This window comes from Hesperophylax consimilis, chromosome 8 (genome assembly GCF_061612785.1).
Source record: "Hesperophylax consimilis isolate HC1 chromosome 8, BYU_Hcon_1.0, whole genome shotgun sequence".
Classification (NCBI taxonomy): Eukaryota; Metazoa; Arthropoda; class Insecta; order Trichoptera; family Limnephilidae; genus Hesperophylax; species Hesperophylax consimilis.
Window position 1 is genome coordinate 6,938,360 of NC_142843.1, and position 15,790 is coordinate 6,954,149.

The 15,790-nt window shown below is 34.8% G+C and overlaps 1 protein-coding gene across 1 annotated transcript; it reads left to right on the plus strand.

Annotated features, from left to right (window-relative positions):
* The first annotated feature begins 741 nt into the window (after positions 1 to 741).
* On the plus strand, positions 742 to 12,678 carry LOC149421493 (uncharacterized). The gene is made up of 5 exons (XM_089634715.1): positions 742 to 910; positions 1,046 to 1,152; positions 1,664 to 1,751; positions 1,917 to 1,974; positions 12,606 to 12,678. The coding sequence occupies exons 1-5, from the start codon at positions 844 to 846 to the stop codon at positions 12,676 to 12,678; spliced, it is 393 nt and encodes a 130-aa protein (XP_089490841.1). The 5' UTR covers positions 742 to 843.
* The last annotated feature ends 3,112 nt before the right edge of the window (positions 12,679 to 15,790 follow it).

Here is a 15,790-nt window from a genome sequence, read left to right on the forward strand (position 1 = left end):
TTTGGTACAAATAATGATTATAGATTGCAATTGCGAACGAAAGTAATACAATATAACCCGGTTCGAAATTGGACCAATTTGATGGTTGTGCGGAACTCTTTCGTACGCAATTGTGCGGGGGGTTGCGGTATTGCGGATGCGATATAGACTAAGACAAATAAAAACGAATTGAATTGCCTTAGTGTTTGCAAGAGGAAAATGAGTGGGAAAGGCCAAAGACTTACCCTGGTCTCGTTCTCCATAAGCCGCTGGTTCTGCTCTCTTATCAGTTTGCATACAATTAACATTAACACTTAACACAAAACAAAAAAACACAGTGAAATTCACTGCGGCGGGTAAAACCGTTTCACTGGACGATTGTGCTCCAAAATGATCACAGCCGAGTTCAACATATGCGGGTTTAAATATGACACGAAATGTTCGCGGGTAAGATGCAACGATAACAACTGATAACAATACTCCTTGTCTCTGGGCCCGGATCAAGGAAAGGGGACAAGGGGCAAAGGGGGGTGAAGGGTACACATTTAAGGCTATTCAATTTTAAACCTCACGCGCAACTAGAGAAGGACCAGACATGGGAACTATTGACAACCAAATATAACGCCTCCTGTCCCCCAAACCGTTATAGATCCACTAAACAGCTTAGAAACAAGTTTGAAAACTTGAAAAAGTCTGCTAGAAAGGTTTGTAGATTGTCACACATTGTTTTCTGAAGTCATGGATTGTTTCAAAATTGAAATGATGAGTTAATGTTTTTTCCAGGAATCTTCACAATTCACAAAAGAACGCCGAAAGACTGGGGGTGGTCCACCACCATCCAAGCTCAGCGATAATGCAACGTGGATGCAAGGTGCCATGCAAATATCCATGGAAGGGATCAACTCTGAATTTGATGACGATGCTTCTATAAGTAAGTTCTATATACTATCCACTGTATGATTAGCATTCCAAACATCTTTACTTTCATTCACAGTTATGGATTGCGAATAATCATTTATTTATGACAAAATATGTTATAAAACCAAATCCAACATTCTGTTTTAAGCTGCTGAAATTCTGCCGTGCGCCCCGATCCTGCACATAAGACCCAAGACACCGGAAGACCCAACTGTGGAAGAAGCGGATGTTCAGACACCATTTTTGATGGAATTTGTAAGAAAGATGTTAATATTTTTTACAATTTATTTATTTAATATCAACGGTATAAATATACCCTAAACACTGATTAAATATCATAAAATCATTGTTAATTAAGAAATAAATAAATAAAAAATAGAGTATAACAGTTAATTGTGGCATTTGATTGAGAAATGACACCACAATTACATACAAAAGTACAAATAAAATTGATTCTACTTTTTTTATAAGAAAACTCTCTTTTTAACTTTTGAAGGTTATTCTCATCAATGTAATATATCATTGAAGAAGATAATAATAATAATCTAAATTAAAATATGAAAATGTACATGACACAGAAAAAATAAAAGATAGCGGTTGCAACTGGGACTCGAACCCAGATCTCTCGTCTGGTAAAACTTTTCCATAAGCACAATACGTGTTGAAAAGGGAGAACTCATTTACCCGCTATGAGTATGGAACTTGTCCCCCAACTGTTAGCCAATTATTCTTCCCACAATAACATGGAATAATGATGTCTTTATAGGTGGCAGTGGAAGATCCCCCACTCCCTTGTGCATCGGAGTATCAAGGTGTAGCGACTAAACGCTTACCAATAACACCATCCCTGAAAAGTGAGTTTAGTTGTGCCTTAAGTATTATAGAATCTTATTATCTTAACAGCATCTCACTAAATGTTTCAGTAAATTTGTCTAAACTAGGTAGTTTAGACAAATAATTTAGAAAGGTAGTAGGTACTTACTATCTAACGTTTTTAATGTAATGTAATATTTTTTTAGGCCTATCAAGAAAAAGAAAATTATCCACGCTAAACGATGTCCGCAGAAATTTCATGGAGTTGGCGGATGAACAAAAAAAATCTGTAGATTTGTCTACAGATTTAGACCTCGAGCACAAAAAAATTCTTCACGAACAGGAATACAGGCATCGTGAAGCTATTTTTGAATTAAAAATTAAACAGATGAAACATGAAGACAGGCATCGTGAAGCTATTTTTGAATTGAAAATTGAACACATGAAACATATACACGAGTTAGAAGTAAAAAAATTCAAAGAGGAAAACCGAAAGGAGAATGATTTCCCCGTTACAATAGATTAAAACATTTATTTTCTTTCTTTCTATTATTATTTGTAAATCTTTTTTATTTTTAAGTTAATTAATGCATTATTTTATACAAAAAATTACAATAAATGAGCAAAATAACTGTTGACAAGATTTTTTCGTATGTCATTATTACCCTGTCCAACATTTTCAGGAAAATGTTCTCCGTCAATTTCTTGGAGAATGGTGACAAAGTCCGGTGGCTCTGTGACATTGTTGTTAGTGCATATGTTGTGCAACACCGCTGTGGCTACAATCACGGCTTCCACTCTTGTGGCATCGATTCTCAATTTCATTCCTACTGCAGGAAAACGCCTTTTCCATATCCCGAAAGTCCTTTCTACAACATTTCTTGTCCTGATTTGGCTTTCATTGTACAAAAGTTCAGCGTCAGAAACAGGATTTGCCAGTGGGGTTAATAAATACGGTTTTACCGCATAACCACGATCGCCAACTAGGTGTCTGGCTCCATAGAGCCCATCTTCCAGTTTTCCTTTAATTCTGGAATTGTTAAAAATGGTGCTGTCATGTGTAGAACCTGGCCATCTTGCCACAATGTTGGTTATTTTGCAGTTGGCATCCACTATTGCTTGCACGTTGTATGAAAAGTAATCTTTTCGATTACGGTAATACTCAGCATTGTTCCCTCCAGGAGAGAGAATTCCTATATGGGTGCAGTCGATGGCACCAATTGTGTTGGGAAATCGAGCAATGCTGTAGAACTCGTTGGCACACTGCTGAATTTCATTCTCTGTTTGAGGAAATACAATATATTGTGACCGAAGGCGGGCTATTGCTCTGCTAACCCTGTCTACTACACGCGAGACAGTACTTTTATGCACCCCAGAGATGTCTCCTGTGCATCTTTGCATCGTTCCTGTTGCATAAAAATGCAATGTTATTAGAACCTGGTCCACAGCACAAACAGCATGATTTCTGAAATGACAAAAAAATGTATTTTGTCAGTTACATACAATATAACTATGCTAGTATATTATCAATAGAACTTATTAGATACATTAGTTTAAATAAACCTACTTGTTTGTAGACGTTGTGATGTCATTAGCAATGAGTGATGTTAATTGCCTAACCATACTTTTCGACATCCGAAATCTGGCGATAAAATCCAACTCTTCCCACAGAAATGATCGGTTCGTGGATTAAATTGTTTCTTTTTTCTATTTCCCACATATTCTAAAATCAATCGATTATCAAAACCCGGATTGTCGGACATTTTTTCAACTATTTTCTCTTCAAACAATATTTCGTTCCTTGAAAGATGGTGACGGATGACAGCTGAACTAAAATTGACCAAAATCTAACTTTAAACTCTCAACATCGCTGGGTTAAATAAAAGTAACTATTTTGTAACAATTTAGTTAACTTTTATTTAAACGAAGTTGAAACAACCCATTTAAGCAAGAAATGATAAAAAAGTTACTTTTATTTAACCTTAACTAAAAAGTAACTTTAACTATTTTCGATGCAACTGAGCCTTAGGTGTAAACTTTGACCAAAAACTGAATTTTAGAAACCATATTGAAATTACGTCAAATAAAGCTTTGAAAATGTTGGGTTTTGTTATAAGAATTTGCAGCCAATTAAAAAATTTGTATATGTCATCAGTGGTTGCAATCACAGCAATCGTTTATCGATTCTTAGTTCCGTACGTACGTGCCGATGCGGATGCCGCACCTGCCCACCAACTTCGTGGCAAGCCGGGTCCAATGAGGCTAGTTTAGATCTTGCGTCGCAACGGGAGAGATGGATTCATACCTCCGTCACTTCTGTACACACTGATCCCTAGATTCCTACACACTCGTTATGCATTTTTCTTTCCCATAACTTATTCTCCTTTCTTTCCTTAAAAAGACCCTACACACAGCATCCCCAAAGACGACATGCCCTCAGGGAAATTATGTTTGGGTAAGTGTATTTTTTGTGCATTAACGTCATCTAATATAATCTCACATTTTCATTTACTTGTTGCCTCCAAAACCAGGTTTTCCCTCCGTTTTATTAAATATACTTACTTAACACATACGAAATTTTCTCTTAAGTACCTCGATCAAATTGTTAACCTTTTTTAAATACATACAGTAATCGCAACGTGCTATGATATCAAGATAAGTGCAACACAACTATATTTTTCGCACGTACCTCAGACTTGAAGAACCGCTTCAATTATTTTTTATTGTCATTCTAGATAAAAAGGTACTATTTTTACTCCGCTGACGTGGAACGTAAAAGGAACTGGTTTGCCGGTACTGCGTTTGATATCCCCAGTTTCCTTCTACGGCTGCCATGGGATCCGATGTTGCTACTGCCGCTTACGTTGTCGTCTGTAACCGGAGCCATTATACTAAACTCTGAGATTCACAAAGAAAGCGCAGTTTTCCTTGCGGCGGTTGCCTCAATTGTTTCGTGTTTCTCTCTCTTCATTTGAAAGCATTGAATAATGCGTGGCTGTTGCAAACGGAAAATATGCTAGCCGGGAAATAGAAAGAAATGAACAATACACAAAAACCTGTAACATTTTCACTCGAGTCTTCGTGTTTTAATCTTATTTTTAATTAAATACAGCATTTATCCACTTATTCTAGAGCCAGAAAGAGATGGAAGCGAAGAATAGGAAAGTTAGGCAGTGCCCGGATATTCAGACCTGGCGACCAAACACGGCTAAAGCAACTTTTCATTTCTGAATTGGGCCTTAAAGAGTCGGCGATGTGTGAATATGGTGCGGTGCAGACTACCAAACATGTGGGCAACGAATGCCCGCTCCATTCATTCCCTGGCGGGATTGATGAGGTCCACATGGCGACGCCTAAGGCCCTAGACTGGCTTGCAGACCTAGATGTCCCCCTCTGATCCCTCCACCATACGAAAGAAGAAGAAGAAGAATTCTGAATGGTGGTCTAACACCAGGGCGATACTGAGAGTATCTTCCACACTAATGTTAGTTGATGTTAGGTTTGACGTGTGTAATTGTGGTCATTTAACACGGGTAATGCAATTTCAAGCAACGCTTTAATTCGGATTTATTTTTCTTTACATTAACCCCACACCGGCCTGCGTCATTTTTTGGAATGCAGTGTGGACGGTTAATTTGAAGGAAAGGAAGGAGAGGAAGTTCTGGGAAGGTAAAATGTATGAGGGTTGGGTAGGAACCTAGGGATCAGTTTGTTCAGGAGTGACGGTCATGTAAATATATCCCTCCCGATCTGGCACGCCACGCAGCTGGTGTGCAGGCACAACCTGAACACACCTCACTTGACGAACCCGAGCAAACCTACTAAATCACCAAACGTAGCGAACCACTTGAGATGACCTCTGGCAGTGTTGATTATCCAATAAACGGTTCCTGGGGTGGCGGTACCCAAACCCGCCTCTCAAATAAAAAAATAAATAATCTGAATTATTACACCAGGGTGATACTTGATGTACTGGCTGTATCACAGAATATAAACAATTCATCAAATTTCAAAGTTAATTTTCATGTTTTATTCACATAACTGAAATCCCACTTTCATTGAAAACTCACAACAATATTTTAACATTTTAGTCTCAATTATAAAGCTAGATACAAAACATAGGTATATCAGAAATAGCCAATATACTGGACACCAAATAAGACTAATCGAAACCACTAAACTGAACGAAAAACACCGCGTAATATATTTATTATTACTTTATTCTATCCACACTACAAAACTATAAAAAGATGTGAATTAAATCCTCGGCACGGGAGATCCCAGTGAGGATATCATTATATAATGTCACTTTTAGTAAAAACTTAATATAAGACTGAAAAACTATTATCTAATGTCACTTAAAACTATAAATGTTTACCTATTAATGTCACATTTAGTAAAAACTTAATATAAGTATACTTAATTTTAAAAAAAGAGTAAAAATTAAATTACATTTGGCATTTCATAAACATTTGGTTCCTTAGAACAGGCAATCTGCCTAGCTAGGAACTAAATTCGACCCAACAAAACGTAATAACACTTGTACCTTCTCATTTTAAATATATGCTCTCATTATGCTATATTATTACTGTTATGTCTCCTTTAAATGTATCTAATGTAAAAAAAAAAAAAAAAATCTATTAGTTACAACAACAAAAAAGTTCTGTGAAAGCTCTATTCAAGTTCTGATTTTATTTCACCATAAGCCGATTGTTTGACAGTACTTAATAATAATAACAGAACTTGAATAGGACTTCAACATGTTCATTACCGTTGAAATTTGATGAATTGCTCAAGTTCTGATGAAACAATCCGTCCTTAGGTCCATCACTTCATCATTTTTTATTCCTTAATAATGACACCTAATCTAATCTCAGAGTTACGACCTATAGAGATGCACGTTTATGATTTTTTGAAGAATTTTAATATTATTTGAAAATCTGATGCGACTGACAATTTTAATCTTTGATTGTGATTTGAATTTTTTCGAATTGGTTTTAACTCGTTAAATTTACCGACTTCGTGGCAGACCTTTGATTAATGGTAGGTATTTCTTATGACCTGACCTTAAAAGGAATTCCAAAAGTCAGTAAAATAATATAATTCTTATTTTTCAGAGACTTTTAAACTATTTGAATGAAATTGATCACTAATATCAAGTAACATTTTGCCATTTCATAGACACAACGAATAAACACTTAAAGGGAAGTTTAATATTTCATGACCTTTCTGGTGAAAATCTAAGACGACTGCGAATGAAATTGATGTTTAATTTAACCACTGCCAAGGTTTATAGTAAGTTTGACCTTTCTTTGAATAACCGTATTTTAAACAATAATGAGTTATTAGTTTTACACAGTTATTGCCTACATAACCTAATACGTAATGCTTGATACATAGTGTGGGATTGGTGTAAGGGACGTATATAGCCAAAAATATGTAACAGTAAGATAAGATTACCTTTATGACTCTCATTTTACTACTACTATTTTTTAATTACTCATTGCTCCTACGGACGGCAAATTGGAGACAGCCATCTTACAAGATATTGGCGAATTTATGTCATAAAGCCGCTGTATCCAGTTGAAACCGTTTCAAATGGTTTTTGAAATCAATAATTATGAAGATAAATCTTAAAATTACATGTTCTCGGTACGATTATCATAATCAGAAAAATAAATTTTAATGTCTTCCACACATTTTTAATGGTATTCGTAGTTTGTGAAAATAACCGTTTGGTAAAATTTACGTCATTTAGTGAGTTTAGTGAGGCATTTAAAGCGGTTGAAATCGAGACTTCCCCGCAATTTGGGGAATTTTCCACGACTGGGCAACCCTGATGTGGATATTTTAGACCATAGATATATTAATCACGTAGACTGGTTGTGATGTATTAGCATATTCAGCCGTACCAACCAAACGGTGTGTTTTAATGAGATGGTATTTTATTCGTTTTTAAATTACCGTTTAAAAATTCTACGTAAAATAACATATAACGAAACTTCTATATTCAGAATCAGCGATTGTCAATTGAACATTTTTTAAGCCATGATATTTTTCACTGAAGTTTCTTATTGAGCGAACGAGAGTGTGGCGGCAACCATTGGGGTGTGAGAAGCCTCGTGAAAAGACTGAATGCCGAGAATTTAAATTTTAAAACACTTTTTTACCCTGATGCGAGCCTCATTAATTAGACTTCGAATCTGAATGTTGATAGTTCAATTCCATCCTTATAATATTAGGTGGTTTTTCGGGATCCTGCCAATCTGGCTTTTTACGACAGACAATCTTTTTAAAGGCGGCTTAGCCACTCTCTTATCGCAAAGAAAATTGGTGATTTAACAAATAAAATAAGAAACTAAGATTGTTAAAGTTTCGCAAGAAGCTTAACTACTTCAGTTTTATAGTTCAAGTTTTCTCGTGATGAATAATAATTTATTAATCTTTTATGGAGAACTTTGTCAAACGATAACATTAAATAATCTTCATAGTTTTAACAAACAATGGGACAAAAATCAACCCTTAAAAACCAAGTTTTTTGTTCAATTTCAAAGTTTATTTTTGGTTTGACTGAGGAATGAACTTTCCTTCCCAGGAACTGGCTCTTATACTGCTCTGAACTTTTAAAATGCCTGTTAAAATTTTCTTGTTTTTGGTTTGAATGAGGATTGTAACTATCTTCCCAGGGAGTCCAAGAGTGACTGAGTCAACAATCTCAAATACCAATCGGGTTGGACCGACATTTATTTCATATATTAACTGCTGTAATGTCGTTCGATTTCAGAGAAATGGGTTTATATCCGCGTGTGTTTACGTGATTCCACCAGTTGATAGAACGCACTATCAACAACAACGAGTCTACCTGTCGATTTTCAGCTCGATCGGGTTTCGGGGAAGGGGTTTATTTCCGCTTCTAAGATTTTTATTCATTAATTTCCTAAAACAAAAGTTAAACTCAAATAGATGCATTTAAAAAGTAATGAATTTACGCAGTAATTTCCATGTCGGAAAACCACCAAACATACCAATAATTGGACACGAATCATTTCAATTTAAACGTAAACCAATCACGCTTTGATTAGGTTTTGGGAATTTACCAAATGAACATTAATTTATTTGGCTAATTAATTAAAATCTGCGTTATTTGGAGGACTTTAAATGTATTATTCTGTGAATTCTGTATAGCTCGTTGGATTCATATGAAAGTAACTACTATTTAAGGTAGGTAACTATTGCGGTAATAAAAAATGTAACTAAATTTAGAAGGTCATTATAATGTACTAAAATACGTAAACATTTAATTTATTTTTTAAAAGAATAAACAGTTTCGGGTTAAGTGTAACCTGACAATATTTGAAAAAACTCCAACTGCCATCATATGGGGTTATTTCACAGAATTTGAACAAGTATTCAAATTTCAACGTTCTTTATCAAGTTGAAAGTCTTATTCGAGTTCTGTTATTATAACATTATGTTGCTTCACAGAACTGAAATTATAACAGTCCTTGAATGGAACACTTACAGAACATGTGTTACTGATTTGATCAATTATTTTTAATGTGATTCGTTCAGGTGAGGAGAGACTTACATATTTGTTAGTTCAGATAAAAATGGCGAGAAATGCTCTCTGGTTCTGAACACATCATTGTAATACTAAATGAATATGTGAGAATGAACTCTTCGACAAAGAATAAAACTATCACAGAACTTTTTGAACAATTCTTTTTGAGAATTTGAACAATTCTTCAAATTTTTAAAATTAATTTTCAAGTTATGTGAAAGATTTTTTCAAGTTCTGTTATTTTTTCAGTTCTGTCAAGTAACTAGCCTATAATGATATAATAACAAAATTTGAATAGGACTTTCACAGAACCCGAAAATGAACGTTGAAATTTAATGAATTGTTCGAATTTAATGAATCAACCCATCCTAAACATTAAATTTGAAGAAATTTTCAAATTCTGTGAAACGTAATCCATCCAGTTACTTAAATTGGTATGTGAAACACCACGTCTTTTACTCCCTTAGGAGCATTTTAGTTATTGTATTTGTCTGTGCGTAAGCAACAATTAATTTATTGGCTTTCTCCAGCGAGACGTAAGACATCCTAAGGCTAAATTATTTGATTCCATTTATGTTACCTTTTTCACTCCGTCCGCTCCCAGAGTAATAGTGGCTAATGTACCCTCGTATGAAATATGATAAGTTTTCCTCCAGATGTTGGGTTATGGCGGCACACGAGGGTTCAAGGTATTACTCATTCTGTCGCAAGAATTCTTCAAATAACATTTTGCACGTGTGCGTTATTTATGTGGAAATGAGTTAAATGTCACGTCGTTTGGCGGCGTGAAATTTGTGGACGAAAAGTGAAAATTATAAGCCAAACGGAGAGGTACTTACGGGTTCCCAAGGCTTAGTTAAAAAGAAATACAAATTTATTTATTTATTTATGGGTACAGATTTTTTTTTATTTTAAACCTCTCCTAACTAGAAAGTTAGAGGTTTGATCTATATTGTATAAGGTTTTCGGACAGTTCAACATACTTTTGAAAAGTGATAAAAAATTGTTGGGTTATGTAATATAATGTGTATTTGTTCGGTTAGCTGGAAGGAATAGGATGTAACCTATACCCTGCTATTCCACAGTGGAATTAGTTACACAGAGAAACAGTAAAAATTAGTTGATTTTTCACTGTCCTAAATCGTCATTAATCCATTGAATATACAAGTAATGTAACTTTTTTTGGCGTAAGTGAATAACAGAGTGGAAGATACTCTTAGTATCGCACTGGCGAAGGACCACTGTTCAGTTTCCATACGTTGCTGGAAATGGCTTAAGCCGTTAGTTTTGTGACCAGATCGGAAAAGCCAGATATATTCCAACTTTCCTCTCCCTTCTTGATTAATTCTCACAAAATACCCAATCAGGGATTCCGATCAATTGGAAACAGTTGGACACTGTTATGTTATATTCATGCATGTAATTTTGAAGTGATTTTCCACATAAACGGTGCTATATAAAATCATCCAAATATTATTGTTTATAATTAAGAAAATTTTTAAAAACCTCCCCTACTTCAAAGTTAAATGCGTGAGCAGTTACAATAGGGGATGATGCCAGTACACTGGCATTAATTATAAAAATTGGCATCTGTTTTTTTTTACCTTTCTGTCTTATAACAGAGGCTGGAATGTTAAAAGTTACAAAATAAATTTTCTTTGGAAAAGTAGTTTCCCAGGTGGCCGGTATTATTTTCAGCTCAGGTAGACATATAGGAATACAAAAGATATCTTGTTTCGACCTTGTGCTTCATGAAAGTTTAGGGAAAACACTGAAAAATTATTTGTATTAAGCCGAGTACCTAGCATAAAATTTTAAAACCTTAAAACTAGGAAAGAAACCTAGTTGTAGGTAATATTTTTTTACTGGGCATTAGAATGAACCGTATTTATTTTTATTTTTTTCCAAGGAAGAAAATACTTTGGGGTGTGACGTGTGACATATATATTTAATGAAAAATCATACTTATAAATCTTATCTTATCATACTAATACACCACTTTTTTATTTAATTAATAACTGACAGCTTTAGAGATTAATTAAACGTTAATATAAAAGCCCTGGTGAAGCTTGCAGTGTCCATCATCAGGGCAGATCCGGTAGATCCTAAAGAAGGAGTTAGCGCAACACGGCATAACACCCCAAAAACAAACAACAAAAATGCTTTTGGCCGTGAGAATCTAAAAACTTACCTGGTTGGCTGTCAGTTATTCTCAAGATTAATTAAAAGTTAATATAAAAGCCTTGGTGAAGCTTGAGAAAAGTGAAACCTGGTTGGCTGTAAGTTATTAATTCAATAACAAAGAAGTGTATTACAAAGTGTGTTTTTTCATGTATCTACTTCGGAGATGAAAAATTATTGGCATCAGGACAGTCCAATCTACAATTAACAATTTTATACAATAAAAGAAGATAATTAATTTTACTAACCGAAATACCGATTAAGAAATTAAAAAAGCGTAAAAAAATAATTTGATTTTTTTTTCAATTTTTATGTTAGAATATAGTTGTTTATTTAACATTATCATGATTTCTTCAGTCCCTGTTCTTACAGTTCTTAATAATTTTCACCATGGCTTTTTGGGTTTTGTAGATAATATTGTCCTCGCTGGGATCTCCGGTACTGAGAATTACATTAACATTTTATAAAAATTTAGTGGTCAGAATAATATGAAGTAAAAATAAATACATTAACATAGTGTTTTTTTTTTAAATAGTTATAAATATATTACATGGTACCCATGAGGTGATTTTTCGCGAAAACGATAGGCGTGCTAAGTGTACTAATGTTTTAAAATTAGTTTTTTGAAAATGTGTATTGTGTTACTGGTGTAGTCAAAACCATAAACAAGTATTCTGTCTAGTAGTAAATATTTCTGCAGATGACCGTTAAGAAAAATTGAGATATATAAAAGAAAAATTATTTATTTAATAATTTAGTCATTTTTAACTGAATCATACATCGACTAAGAATTACCAACTTTATCTTCATTTTCTTAACGCATGTTTTTTTGGCTGCTATCTTTTATGTATTGTAAGATTCTTCCTAAATAAAATCTAGATAGTGTCTTGGATAAATATAGGTATTTATTTACATTTTAATGTTAGACATCTATTGACCTTTCTACAATTCTAGGATGATTTTCATTATTTATTTTTGGAATAACTAAACGTGTAAAACCTCCTTTTGTCTGTTTTTAATTATCGTTTGTTAAAATTTGCATCATGATTGATCCAGCAAATTACGCCGGAGTGTGAATGTTAGTTGTAATCATTCATTGCCAAAGCAATCATGCCTTGTTTGAGTTTTCATTACTTTTATGGGGTAAATCCAGGGCCGGTCCTGTGCAGAAGCAATTGGAGCAGTCCGCTCCAGGCTTCGACTTGCCAAGGCGCCTAGAAACCTAAGAGTCTAAGCAATGATAATAAGATAATATCTTATACAGAGCCCCTGAGGTTTTTACTAGCACCAGGCGCCGCTTCGCTAAATTCACTCCCTTGGTCCATCGATATTATCAACAGAGGGTGTGCACCGTGCACAGACAATAAAACTTCATTGGCGATTTCATAAAAGTGGATTAAGACGTCGAATAATTCATTTCTAGAAACGATAAAACATTTTACGGTTGTACGAAGCGTAAAAATACAAATAGTGTAGGCATGAAACTGGGCAAAAAATTCGACTCTCTAAGATAACGAAGCGATTCCCTCTTCAATTCCGCACTGCGGTTTCCAAACTTTTATATCTCTGCCTTTACTTGCAGATTTAGTGTGTTGGGAACTCTTGATAAAGTAAAAGGTTCTTTACAATAGTTGCGTGTATTTACATTACAATAAATAAGTCTGAATTTAGCTACACTGTTCAGTACCCGAGGGTTGGTAATTCTCTGTTTCTAGAAGCTTGAAGTCTGACAAGGATACCCCACAGGCAATTGCTACACTCTAGTGACATCTGTCAGACTCTGGAGTAAGCTTTCTGACTAGTGCCATCTATCGCCTGAATACCCAACTTATTACCATTCATCACACAAACGAAGGAACCAAAGAACCGGAACAACAAGAATGTTCTCCAGGTCTTGAAGGAGTTATAATAATCGATTATTATCATACGATCTGTGGTCTAATTCAGTAGTGTTACACAAATAACCGATACCTTTAAAACATTTATGAATGTGTTTATGTCAAGGGTCCAGAACACTGTTGTTTGCAACTACTCCTTGTAAATTCTACTAAGTAAACTGGTTCACTAGTTTGTTGGTGTATTACATTCAACAGTTCTCCGGAGAGTGTTAGTTGTTGTATCCAGTCAACCGAATGTGTGTTGGTATAATAAACATCTCCAAAACTTTTATTGCCTGAGGATGCTTGCGCAGGGGGTAATAAATGTACACACTTATGGCACTTAAACTCGCAGTTAAAGGTGTTTATTATTTAAGTAAAAAGGTATTACTTACTGAATGCGATTCTGTACCTAACTACAAGTACTACCAACATCGAGTTAATGTGAAAGTAAAATCCACATAAGAATGAAGTTATGAAGAATGTATTACGTCGTTCTCATATTTCTTCATGTAAAGTACGATCTCTATATCTAGAAGGGTCTTAGAAGGTGAGTAGGTAGTAGTAATTGACGCCATTTGACTATTTTCAAGTTGGAAAATTCTCACTTTTATAAAAATATACTTTTTTTGGAAAAATAAGTGCTTTATACAAAGGGATTTGAAGGGTTTCTGATATGACGCTATGATATAAGTCTATTCAAAACCATTAACTGCTCAGGCCTCTGACATATTTCTTAAATACCGCAGTCCGTGGTTGAGGGGTAAGGCTCTAGGCTAGTAAGCTGGAGACTGCGGGTTTAAATAAAGTATTTTTTATTAGATTAAATTGTGTTATTTCACAAATTACTGATTTAAAATAATCTTTTATAAATTTGCGGCACGTTTTTGAGTGGAATATACTCTCAGTATCGCCTTGGTGTAAGACCACCATTCCGGATCGAAACGTTACTTGAAATAGCTTTGACCATGTTTGGTGACCAGATCTTAGCCATATAAGTACGAGGTAAGAGGGGAAGTCCCATATCTTACTCTTCCCCATCTCCTTTAGCACTAACATAAGCCTCACAACATAACTTAATTTGTGATACCATAGTCTTACTGGCTCCCGGTGGTTGGGAGCAGTTGGGACTCTTGTGCGGATTAAAAAAAAACTAAAATTTTGTTTGTAGTTCTACTTTGCACTAAAATGCCAATGACTATTTCTGAATGCATCAAAAAATGAAAACTGCTTTTGAAAGGTGAATGGCTTAGAAATTTTATTATTAGAAATTAAAAAATAAGTTTTAAATTTTAAATTTTTAAATACAAATTTGAAAAGTTTTAAAATGGCTAAAACAAAAAAAAACTTATTAGAAAAACGTTTTATAAATATTACTCTCCCTTCACTTTTTTTTCTATTCATATAAATATAGTAACTTATTTTTTTTTTTTCAAATTGCGATAGAAACCTTTGATTTCGTAGTAACGTGCATTTCAATTATTTTGTGGTTATATTTTAGATTTTAATAAAAAGCATTGTGTTTTCTCTTTCTATCACCGTTTATAGTCGCGTTTTTTTTACACGTTCTATCACCATGTTCCTCACAATGACAGTAAGGGAGATATTACTATTTCTATAAGACCATATGAATTGTACCCATAAACAGATTGATTCAACGGAAAATAACTGTTTGTTCCGAAAACCGAACAAATCAGCCTGAGGGTTTAAATAACGAATCAGCCTCAGGGCTTAAATAAAAAAAATTGACTAATAACTTTTGACAGGCCAAGATGCCAAACAAAATGTTTGTAACCATGTGGGTCTTCCTACGACCCCATGAATTTTTCTGTCTTATGGGCTTTTAAACTATAGAAATCCCAATTATTCAGTCAATTATTAATGGTAACTCCTGTATTTGCGCAGAAATACGTAAAATACTAAAATTATATGTCAAGCATAAGCTAATATAAGGAGGATTTTAATTTTGGGTAGTACCTATTCCCCACTTGGCTCCGGGATAGATAATAAAGAAGTTTATGCTTAGACTTCAGAAGGTGAAACATGTTCTCTTCAATATAAATTATTATGTAACTATTGCCAAAAGATAGAATTTCAAAGCAGACAGATAGGATTTCAAAGCAAATCGGCGCTGTGGGCCACTCTGCCCTGAGGCTAATAAGTGAATTGTACACACAATATCCCGAAACTCGTAGTACAAGCGGAAACTGGTAAATCTATTTCACATTATTTTACAAATTGGGAGGTGGGTATGGGTACCGCCGCCCCAGGAACTATTTATTGGATAACCAACACCCCTGCCATAGACCCCTGCCTCTAGGTCTTGGCGGCGGATGAGTTTGCCCACCTACCGCGTAACGATTCGGATCCTGAGAGACTGGTTGAGGGAGGAGACCCTTCTCCAGCCGGGCCCTCTTTACACCCGTCGCCTTGCACAGTGATGGGATGGATTCGTCCGTCA

Bases quoted from the DNA above. Each gene is read 5' to 3' on its own strand.
- LOC149421493 (XM_089634715.1), top strand. From the start codon at position 844: ATGCAAGGTGCCATGCAAATATCCATGGAAGGGATCAACTCTGAATTT. The intron at 911-1,045 runs GTAAGTTCTATA...TTCTGTTTTAAG, and splicing joins TGATGACGATGCTTCTATAA to CTGCTGAAATTCTGCCGTGC. The intron at 1,975-12,605 runs GTTGGCGGATGA...GGGTAAATCCAG, and splicing joins GTCCGCAGAAATTTCATGGA to GGCCGGTCCTGTGCAGAAGC.